The 12,140-nt window shown below is 42.0% G+C and overlaps 1 protein-coding gene across 2 annotated transcripts in view; it reads right to left on the reverse strand.

Moving 5' to 3' along the window:
• ATF7 (activating transcription factor 7) overlaps positions 1 to 12,140 on the reverse strand; it is a 115,944-nt gene that overhangs the window by 39,674 nt on the left and 64,130 nt on the right. For both annotated transcript variants that reach the window (XM_054012581.1, XM_054012582.1), the window contains exon 3: positions 1,086 to 1,182. In XM_054012581.1, coding sequence (XP_053868556.1) covers positions 1,086 to 1,182 — 97 coding nt within the window. The remainder of the gene's footprint in view (positions 1 to 1,085; positions 1,183 to 12,140) is intronic.

Below are 12,140 nucleotides of genomic sequence, written 5' to 3' on the forward strand. Positions count from 1 at the left end.
AAGAACATTCTTTGAGCGCCATGCAGTCCCCCTTAGCCTCCAACTCCAACTTCACAGAATGAAAGGAAAATTATCCAAGTGTTTTCAATATTCATCCCAGCATTTCCTGGCCAGGGTTTTGTACAATCTGATTTACAACTATTCCAACACTTCTCTATGGATACTATTCCATAACCAATATGTCCCCCATTAGGAAGTATTTTCTGCCTTTACCGCAAATTTTCCCAAACTAGATAAACTCAGTAAAGATCCACCCTATGTAGTGATTAATCTCACGGCCATAAGAAGTGGACTGAGTTGCAACTGCTTTCATCAGCACCAAATCTGGTGACACGGTGTTTGTCCATTTAGTGAGCTCCCCTCTGCCCCCAGGAGAGATCAAACTGGGTTCTCACATGAAGTTTTTGAAATAAAATTTAAGAGATTTCCTCCTCCCTTCACGTTTTCAATATAACAGCAGTTTCATTCAATGGATGACACAATCCCTGCCCCCTTTTAAGAAACCAAAATGCAGCAGGATTGACAGGGTGGGAGACTATCCATAACGGGCAATGATCCGCTGCCAGACAACCAGGTACATTTTTCTCAAATCTTATAAAGGCTGCATTGACCGTGTAGAGTAATTCCAGAGCAACTCATTTGGGCTTTACAAATGCACTCTCGGCAGTAGCCAATGCACTAGATGGAGTTTTAATTTATTAACTGCCAGCCTAAAAGCTCAAGAAAATTGACACCTGGGCTGAGGAGAGGAAACAGAGTTTGTCAGCTTTTGTTCATCATCTTCAAAGTGCATGAAGAAATGTGAAAGACCTTTTGTCTGTAAATCTTCCAGAGTCTTGATAAAAAGGGTGAGTATAAAAAAAAAAAAAAAATCCTACAAAACCTGATACTACCATAAAAAATGAAAAAAGTAGAAACTTGGAAGGCAGCCTCTGGCTTTCCTTCCCCCTGATTAAATGCAGATCACAAGAGCTTTTTATGGGAGGTAGAGACGTTTTTCAGTACATCTGGTCCCTAGTATTAATCTTACAGGCTATATTAATGTGCACCATTTTCAGAGCTGACCAGGACTGCGCAGCACATACCTGCTATGATGACTGAATCGGTTCTAGAAGGACCAAATTTCAATGTCATCTCATGCTTGTGTTTATGAACCGCCAGGTGGTCCTCGTTTGTAAACCTCTGAAATGAAACAATTTAAAAGAGTGAATAAATGCATTTTATAGTACTTCCTGCAGCGGAGGTGGGGGTGGGGAAGGGGAAAGGGAGGGAAGAAAGCCACCTGAGAGAGGCTGTAACATAATCGCTACATAGCATTAAGCAAAACCAGAACAGGACAGATTGTTTGAGAAGCGGTGTATGAGCACATCGCTCTCAATGAAAAAGCCATTATGTTGGCTTCTGGTGAAGAGGGGAAAATACTTTTAATAATAAAATTTTAAATATAAAAAAAAAATGGCGGGGGCCACGCAGTCGCTCGTAACCAAAAGAGGAAATGCAAATTATCCTCACCGCAGTGCTCTGTGAAGTGTACCACTTTATTACTGCCTAATGGAGAGATAAATTATTCACTATTAGGGGGATCAGTTAACTTCTTGGATCGTGTGTAATGGAACTGGCATCCGCCAGGCAATTCGGGCCCAGGTTTTATGGAGCAGGACAGAGCGAGACTGCCTGAGATCGATGCCCAATGGCTATTTGTAACGGCACGGAAGAGCACAGTTGCACAAATGCTGCTCCCACAGAACCAGGAGGACACATTTCAAGCGCAATAAAGATGCCATCTAAATTCCACCTGCAGCATAATTACAGAATAAAAGTGTATGCAAGGGCTTTTGCGTGCTGCTGCTGAACTTGGCTTCGCTTCAGTAGCTCAAGAGGATAAGGGAGTACTGGGGATATGGCAGTCTCATTTAAAACCCAAACAAAGGGATTCACCCCCTTCTTGTTCCTGGAGGAGTGCTACGTGCGGACTCGTTTTTTAAATTGTTCTCAATTTCTGCCTTTTTGAAATAAAAGGTACAAAAGGAGGGAAAGAGTTAAGCTAAATAATAATAAAGACCAGAGGATGGATTGCGCCTCTCCTAATAGACTGCGACAAACTGTTAGCTTCAGAGCATTTCATGGGGCCATACTGCAGGAGCTGTGCCGTATTGTTCTAGAAGCAAGGGAATGTCAGAAACAGCTGCTGCATCGCAGAGAATTTTATAAGAAAAGGAAAAGGAAAAAAGGAACACCTGTACCCGTGAACTAGCGAAAGTGCAAACCGGTAGTTTGATCTCTATACGCACACTTGGGTCTAGATTCTTTTCGAAGTAGATGCGTGTCCCTGAAAGCTACATGCTGACCTTGTAGCTTTCCTTAATCAGCATTACTGAGAGGAGGTTTATAATAGTGGGGGAAGAGTATTAATAGGTATTAATGTTTACACAAAACAAAAAAGTTTATTTTCCCTTTATTATAATAGAAGGTATTTATAGAATACGCCTCATCCCTCAAACAAATGGCATCTCAAAAGTGTCTGTGAACTGTGGCCATGGCCAGAGCTTTAAAAAATGTGTTGGTCCTGAAAGCATTTTCAGTAGTTCTATCAAAAGGGTTTCTACCTCTAGAAGTTTGTGAAACACTGGATTTAAGTATGTTTCACAAACTTCTAGAGGTAGAAACCCTTTATTTACTCCCCTGTAATATTTCGCAATAGTTTAACAAAAATATGTGTCCTCTTGCTGGGGTACCCTCTCTTCAAAGTCTGAAACCTAATGCTGATGATGTCCAAGCCGATCCTGTCTGTTTCAATGTTCAAGTGAAGCCACATCTGCCCAATTAATTTATGCGGAGAAAATACTGGACGGGGGAGAAAAATTAAAAGGCTGAAAAGTTGTTACTGTTCAGGATTTTCAGCCTGTGTGTGTATGTGTTTGTTTTTTTAAGAGGGAAAAGATTTTTTCCAGCATTTTTTTACATCATGCCATAAAGCAGGGGTGGTCTTTTTGGCATGCTGCTTTTGACCATATACTGCTCTGCTTCTAACATACTCAGCTGCCAGTCCTGCTCTTTCCCTGAGAGACAATGACAAGCAGTTGTATGAGGAAAATAAGTAGCTCAAGGCAGGGAGAGAAAGAAATAATACATGTGGACAGGGGGGAAGGGAGTTTCAAATACATATCTAGAAGCATCCGCAGTAGCTTTAAATGGTAAATATGCAGTTACACCAAACATGAAACCCCACAGGTCCAAGTCCTGTTTCTTCGACACTACAATCTGGTGCTAGGTAAAAAAGTGGAAAGATTTTTTTTTATTATTTTTGTTTTAAACTTTGACGAGACTGCAAGCAGCAACAGCAAGAAGACTAGAAGCCATTGGGAGTGGGAATCAAGGTTATTTATCTTCCATAAAGGATGGTTATGTGGCAGCGAGTTCTAAAGAAAGTGTGGTAACATCACATTATAGCTCAGTGTGCTTTAATAATGAGATCTCTGTAGCCACCTAAAAAAAACTATGCCACGCTCTGGAAGAGCCAGGTCTTTTAGTCAACTGTGATTTGGTTCTGCAGCTTTGGTACTCCAGAATTTATTTTAATTGCCCGTTATCGTGTCTTGTTCCATCTTGGGAATTTTTAGGGCACTTTTCATGTTTTTGTTCCGCATTACAGCTCTATGTAACATCTTTATGTGGTCTTACAGGCTTTGGAGTGCTCTCTTCCTCTACACATAAATGCTCAGAGACACAATATATCTCTCTACGTATATTTCCAAACACCAAAACCTAGAGGCTGAAAGCTGGCACTTCAGTCCTAAATCATGTCATTTAACACAGAGGGGAAAGTGAGTGGAGAATAACAAAAAACAAACAGAATGAGTTACAGCCACAGCGTCAGCTTTAATATTTAATTTCTTTCCATCAGCATCTGTCACATCTTCCGTGTTATTTCAGCCTGAAGGTGGCTGTTTCCCTCCTGTCCCCAAATGAAGATGATGTAGATTGTCAGCTTTTGGGGCAAGTATCATGTGTTTAAATGTGTTTGTACAGAGGCTACGACATCAAGATCAAGGCCTTGTTAGGAGTTTCTGGGTTGTTAGTGCAATATAAACATTAAATATGCATCAGGGAGAGGAGGAAAAAAACGGCTTATGACAGAAAACCCAAGAGACTAGGGGTCCCCCGTTATTTCAAATGTGGCCCTTACGGGTCAAGCTGCAGCGCTGCTACCTGATTGGTGTATAAATTTACATTTTAAAAATAAATGCACACAGACATAAGTATTTGCATTTCTCTTTTCCTTGAAAGATGGCGACTGAATTCACTAGATTACACAACTTCAGTGGAGGAGCTTCATCCTCCTCATGTAGTTCCAGGCTTGTTTTCAGGAATCCCCAGGCTGCATTTGGCCCTGCATGCTCCTACAAGAGCCCCATAGTTCCTCTGGTACAATGTATTTAGTGTGTGCATGGTTATTTAGCGTTTGGGTAAACAAGTATCTGCATTTATTTACCCAAGAGACAGTAAAAGTTTTCCAGAGAAGACAGATTTGGGGCATATTAGGTTGGAAAGTTTGCATTCTTTATCCAACCGGCCGTGACAGCCCCACGGAATAAACATTTTGGTAATTTTAAATGCACTAATTTTAAAATGTTTATTTAAAAAGCTACAATAACTCCAGTTGGGCTGATACATTTCAGTAATGGAGATATCCCATCTCGTAGAACTGGAAGGGACCTTGAAAGGTCATCAAGTCCAGCCCCCTGCCTTCACTAGCAGGACCAAGTACTGATTTTGCCCCAGATCCCTAAGTGGCCCCCTCAAGGATTAAACTCCCAACCCTGGGTTTAGCAGGCCAATGCTCAAACCACTGAGCTATCTGTAATAAGGAGCTAGAGAATACGTACACTGGGCCAAACCTTGGATCTTTACACAGGCAAAACTCCCATTGACTCAATAAGAACAAGAAAGAAAAGAAAAGCAAGGATTTCGCTCTTAGCCTGCACTTACAAAGCCCACAAAAACGATACAGGCGATGGGAGAGCTACACTGGCTGCTTGTTAGGACAACTTGCAGATCCCAGGGTATAATGCAGACAGGGCACAAACCATCAAGGTGGAGCATGCTAGGACCAATCGTTTTTGTGGGGCAAGCTCTGTAATAAGAGGAAAATGATAGCGGACTGCATTTGGCATGAAGGTAGTGCTCAAAGTGCCTTTAAATCTGTTGTGTCGAGTCCAACAGCTTAACATACACACGCAGAAATCTCTGGGCCATAAAGACATATTTTTCAAGTAATTTAAGAAGAAAGTAACTCCAACTATGAAATACATTAGCTCCTTGGAAAAAAAAAACATAATGGGTCTAAATTACAAGGCTGCAAACTGTGCTACAGAATACACTTGTAAAAGGAAATTTTAAGTGAAAGTGGGAGCAGATGGCACATTTTCATTGGAATGAAAAAAGACTGGGAGCCAAGATCTTTTGCACCAAGCTGCGGCCCACAATAAGTTTTTACAGCTAGATTAATAAACCCTTGTTACTAGTGGGAAAATGAAATGTTGACCCAACCTAACTAACTACAGTGTCACAAATGATTTTGCAGCACTCAGATACCATGCTAATGGCATAGCAGTGTATAAATATCTTGATGGACACCGCTAGCAGTGAATTAAAACATGTCCTTTATTGCAGTAGTAAATTTACAGGCACATGCTTACACTAGATGCATCAGGCAGCATAGGGTGGATACAATGCGTCACAAGTAGTTAACTTTCAAAGAAAGCCAAGCTCTATTCAGGAAGGTCACCTGCCCCTCCTCCCACCCTCGCTTTAATTCTCAGAATGGAATGGCCTTTAAGTTACTAATAATAAGGAAGAATGAACTTGTGATTAAGGTTCTGGAGATTTGGGTTCCCGGATCTGCCACAGACTCCCTATGTGACCTTGGGCAAGTACTTCATCTCTGTTTCCTTTCTATAAAAATGATGATGATAATTCTCTGACTGACTGAGGGGTTATGAGAATAAATTCACTAATGTTTGTAAGATCACACACTAGAGTGATTCATAGATTTTTAAGGCCAGACTGGACCATTACAATTATCTAGCGGGGACTCTATTAGCACCCAGACAGATCTGTTTTCACAGTCGAGCAGGTATTGGGGCAACAACATAGCTGGTGTTGGAATGACTTGAGTTCTATTATACCAATATCAGAGGGGTAGCCGTGTTAGTCTGAATCTGTAAAAAGCAACAGAGGGTCCTGGGGCACCTTTGAGACTAACAGAAGTACTGGGAGCATAAGCTTTCGTGGGTAAGAACCTCACTTCTTCAGATGCAAGTAATGGAAATCTCCAGAGGCAGGTATATATCAGTGTGGAGATAATGAGGTTAGTTCAATCAAATTTGCAAATGAACTGGAGCTCAGCTATCTGCTATTGTGTGGCCTTGCGTAGTGACTGTCAAGTTTGGCCAATGTACATAGCAGAGGGGCATTGCTGGCATATGATGGCATATATAACATTGGTGGACGTGCAGGTGAATGAGCCGGTGATGTTGTAGCTGATCTGGTTAGGTCCAGTGATGGTGTTGCTGGTGTAGATATGTGGACAGAGTTGGCATCGAGGTTTGTTGCATGGGTTGGTTCCTGAGTTAGAGTTGTTATGGTGCGGTGCGTGGTTGCTGGTGAGAATATGCTTAAGGTTGGCAGGTTGTCTGTGGGCGAGGACTGGCCTGCCTCCCAAGGTCTGTGAAAGTGAGGGATCATTGTCCAGGATGGGTTGTAGATCTTACCCACGAAAGCTTATGCTCCCAGTACTTCTGTTAGTCTCAAAGGTGCCACAGGACCCTCTGTTGCATTATACCAATAGTAGAGCTGATTTGTATATTTTTAAATTTATTTGTGAGGTGCACAAAATTGTGAATTCAAGGAGAATCTTCTCAGAGTTTGCCTGTGCCCCTGCCCCCTGTGTTATTATAACAAAGGCTCACAGGCAGGCAGACCAATCACATGAAGAGTGATCTTCAGAAGCAGCCATCAGCTGTCATTGTGACACTTATGGCCACATTTTCAAAAGCACCCAATGGCCTGCGCTATTTTGAAAACACGGCAAGTTGGTTTGGTGGCTAAACAGGAGCTGAGCTCTTTTGAGCAACTGGCCACACTGGCTCTACTTGTATGGGTCCTTCTAATAGAGTAGGTGACACCACATGTGTGAATTAAGTCAGAGAAAGCAGGGTGAAAAAAAGGAAGGAATGGATGCTCACAAGTTATTGGGCTAGTTACTGAAGTGTTCCTAATGACAGATTTTCCTCTTTGAAGTACACAGCACATACACCTTAATGTTCCTACTGCAGGGATAAATGGATTGTTCTGAAGAGAGCTGAGGGGGACCTCATCCTAACCAAAAAGCAAAACCAGTGTGCAGTGTATGTGTTAGAGCAGGGAACGGGAATTTGGGCACGTGGGTTCTATTCTCAGCATTTCCACTGACCTGCTGTGAGACCCGGACCCAAGTTCATTTCACTGAGTGACTTAGTTTCCCCTTCTGCATAATGGGGACAATTGTGACTTACGCACTAGTAGTGAGCCGTAATTAATTCCTGTAAAGCCCTTCAATATACTCGACAGACAAAGGATTAAATCAGTAAATAATAAGAATGAGGGTGAGAAGCCATAACTGAAAGGACATTTTCTCATCATGTATCACTTAGGTGGTGATCATGCTATGACATTTTTCTAGCAGAATTATACACTGACAGTCTAAACTGATCTAGTCAGAGTATATGTTTTAAGTCATTTTCTTTCTTGGTCTCTGAGCATGGACACTTCTGTCTTTATGCCTAAACATTCTGTGATGCAGACATTAAAGTATCTAGTGCCTTTCCCAATTTAAAATCAGCACCATAGAACAAAGTATTTTCCTCCCTGTTTATTAATGTCTCATGAAAATCAGAAAATCCATGGCTAGTATAGTCTGACCTGAAAACAGCATGTTTGATGCATTTCTGGGCAACACACACTCTCACTCACTCAAACCGCATCCAGATTAAGTCCTGAAATGTTATTTCTGGCTCAGGCAGCTCCAGAGACCCATGTGGATATGTCTTTTACTTTAAAAATGTGCTTACATCCTGGCCTATGATTAATTCACATTTCTTTTCTTGTTTAAAAAAAAAATAATCAGAAACTTCAGGCTCTGTTCACCAGCACATTTATTTCTGTTATTAGGAAACCAAGACTGCTAACTGGCTCTTTTGATGTTCAATCTCTTTAGTTGGCGTTAACATGCAAAAAATTGGGAAGTTTGCCACTCCTGATATGACCAACCTACAAAATCTGCCATTTTCTTAATCAGCTGTGCATCTCACTATGCCCATAAACTGTCAGAGATTTACATCAGACAACATTGCAGCTACAATCTGCATTCAAATGATTCTATGCAGTAAAACATAGACATGAAAGGAGAGATAATCAGTCTAGTGGCTACTGCCACTTACTAGACCCAGGTTTGTTCCCAGAAGCAGTTTCTTCTTCTGCCAGCTGGCAGAGGTGGGGAGGCGTGAGAACCTGCTCTGCCTTCAAAGCTAGGTGACCAGAGAGCAGTCACCACTCTCTGCCCTGCCATATATGTACTTGCGTGGCAGGGGAGGAAGGGGGCAGAGAGAGAGAGAGCAGGCCGTAAACTACTACCGACACAAATAAGGGGAGGGGAGTGATCAAATAAGTTAGAACCACTGCAGTACACTACATAACAGTAGTGAGGAGAGAACATTATTGTCCAAGGCCATATGATACAAACCTCAAATCTTATTTAAAATGCTACACAGTAAGAAGATATCTACCTTGGCTGAAAGGCCCCTACCACCTTGAATGTCCATCACAGCAGAAAGGACTGCAGCTTCTACAAGCTTGTATACATGATGTTAGCACAGAATAGCTGTTGAATTTAAATTCACACATTAGCTTATTCTGCGCTAACTCCACCTAGGAACAAGCATCTATTGCCCTAAAAGTGGCTTTAAAGTAGATTACGTTAAACTGCACAATGGCACTTTTAGTGCGGAATGAGAACATCCCGGGGGGGGGGGGGGGGGGAGGAACAGGACAGCACAGAATAGCTATTGTGCTTTCAATTCACACCTGAACTTATTCTGCACTAGCTTCCTGTGTAGACAAGTCCTAGTCTCTTAAAGTGCCTGGAAGTCAGTTTGTCTAACTGGAAGGAGTGCCGCACTGTCATGATTTGAACCAGTGATTAATATGTGACGCTTCAGTCACTAAGCCAACCCCTCCTGCTAAAAAAGGAATTTCCTGGAGTGTTGAGAGTCCATCTGCTACCCTAGGCGCGGGGGGAAAGAGATGAAGTCTGTGATGCGGTATGGATGGTACAGAAGGAAAGCATCCAGCGACTTGCATAAAACCCCCGAGAATGGAATGGGTATTCTGACCAACTTGGGGCACCAAGGCTGCCCAATTCAAATGGAAAAAAAAAAGGCCAAACGTTTTCAAGCATGGTTGACTGAAGTTGGGCTCCTAAATCCACACTTAGGCTACTAAATAAAAGCAGCCAGATTTTCAACAATAAAGATCGGTTTCTCTCATGGATTCAAATATAATTTGTGGGTGAGGAGCACTGAAGTCAGGCTGCTTCTGTTCAGATGCCTAATTATGTATTTGGGTATCTAACTTTAGGCAACCATTTAAAATAAACCTTGGCCAATAATACTTCATACTTTTGATCTGTAGAATCCAAAGCACTCTACAAAAGGTGAGTCTGATTATTAACCCCCTTTTGCATCTGGGAAGGCTGAAGTATGGGAAAGTTATGGTAACTTGGCCAGGTCAAAGAGCGTTCATTGGAACAGCTGAAAACAGAATCAGGTTTCCCGACTTGTAGTCTGGTGCCCCGTCCATAGCACCATGCTGCTACTGCTTTGTGCAATAGAACAGCATTACATTATGTGACAGTAGTAGCTAATTAAAAATTTATTCAATAACCATCAATGTTATTGAAATAAATCTAAAAATGCACTACGATGAGGAAGTAAATAAGGATTATTACATTCTGCATTCTAATCCCAGCTGTACCAAGGTCTTCCTGTGTAACCTTGGGTAAATTATTGACGCTTTCCATCCCTAGTACACACCATAAAAATGAGGATAATGCTCCCAGCCTCACTAGGGTGCTGTGAGGATAAATCCAATGGCATGAGAGTGTGTGAAGATACCCGTCAGGAACACTACAGAAAAACAATACAAATTAAAAATGAAATGGAAATATACATTTGGTCCATTAAAGGGCCATTTAAAGAGTTAGTTTAAGAGCTTGGCAGTTCCTGCATAGCTTGGGAGCTGGGGAGTGGGGACTAAATAAATGGGGCAGAATCAATGTCTTGGGAGGGGAACAGGGAGACACTGTTAGAGTGGAGTTCCTAAGCTGCCCTACAGCAGCATTTTTCTCTAGTGCAGTTTAGGAAGTTGTGGCATCTAGAAGGAAAGAGGAGAATAATGCAGCCATCTCACAGCCATACAATCATATTATTTATGGGGCCTTGCCCACATCCAATCAGGAAAAAAAAATCATCAGACCCAGTGGTGGTGGTGAACAACCAAAAACAGACTACAGCTCTACCACAGAAATCCAATACTGGGTTTCTGCCTTCCACTGCAAGACTCTGCTGTTTACTAAGTGAGTCACACTTCCTGCTTTGAACTCGACAGCTCCTGAATGAATAAGCTGGAACTGAAGAATCTTTCTCAGCAAACAAACAGCATCAGCGGCAAGCCCTGCGTGGTGTGCGCATGTGAGAGAGAATTTATAGAGTGAAAAGAAAAGAACAGGAAACTCCTTCCCAAAATACCCAAAGAAACAAGAATGTGTGTGTGTAAAAGTAATTAAATCAGAACTGGAGTTGATTAATTTGTCTACAGGGTTGAGGATTTGTGCTTTGGGAGGCTGTACTGGGATCTTAAAAAGTCTCTGGCATATGGCCCAGTCCATCAATAATGTACAGGCAAGAAAGGATTTTGGCAGCAGGTGCTAGCACATGCAGTTACGACTGCTCACTGGTGCAAGTCAGAATGACTTTCAGATTCCCTGCCAAACAGTACATTTAAGTTAAGTGCTCACGCTCGTTCAATATGCAAACCTTAAATTGCTGGTAACAATGGAGGGTTTGTACCAAGCATGCGTCCACACCTGGTGGAGATGCTGCAACGCTTAGCGGAAAGTCAACTCTACAGCACACAGCCAGAAGTCCTTCATCAATGCCGGGAAGGCGATGAATTGAGTTCTTGAGGGAGGGTGGAGTAAAAAATAGATGTGATTAAAGCAAAACTACAGTTTTGATTCAGGGAGTTGAGCAAGAACTTGGGCTTTAAGATCTTTTCCTTAGTGCCTAGAGATATTAACTGCACACACTCAGCATGCCTGGGCAAAAAACAATCATAGGATCCTTGATGAGTGGATGAAACAATTAACGGCAGTGTAAAGTCTTCATCTTCTCTCACTGCTAATAGTTAAGGGCTACTATACCCAGGATTCTGTCATTAATTACCACCTGAAACAGTTTTATACATCTCCCAGATTACTGGTGTACAGGCTAATTATGACTTGGCTCTCTTCACCGAGAAAGGCTTTAGTTCTCTTCCTATCCAAATATACCGTGCACCACCTTACCAAGGTTTAGTTGGATGGGCTACTGTTTCAAAACATTGCCCCAAAGTTAATCCTAGAAGTTAGCTTTCCTCGACAAAACTAATGGGGCAATGGCACAGTGGGTATTTTTCCAGTTTGTTTCTTGTGTCACAGCTTGATAGCTTCACACATTGCTCAACAGTATCCTTTCCACACCCTTGATTAGAAGTGGATGCAATCTTCCAAACAAAGTTGTTATGCACTGAAAAGTTAACTTCCTTGGATATATTCACGACATCTTGTACCTATATTCTACGTATCTGTCAGTCTCTCCTTATAGCCAAATATTGTATAGATGCTTTTAATGCACTGGCCATGATCCCCCCTGGCACTTTGGGCAGCTCTACACTTGATGCGCCTCCATAGCGCTTCAGTGAAGACGCTAATCCACCTCTATGAGAGGCAGTAGCTATGTTGACGGGAGAAAATAAGTTTATAGCGTAGATCTGCCCTTTCTAAT

The sequence above is a fragment of the Malaclemys terrapin genome, chromosome 23 (assembly GCF_027887155.1).
Source record: "Malaclemys terrapin pileata isolate rMalTer1 chromosome 23, rMalTer1.hap1, whole genome shotgun sequence".
Classification (NCBI taxonomy): Eukaryota; Metazoa; Chordata; order Testudines; family Emydidae; genus Malaclemys; species Malaclemys terrapin.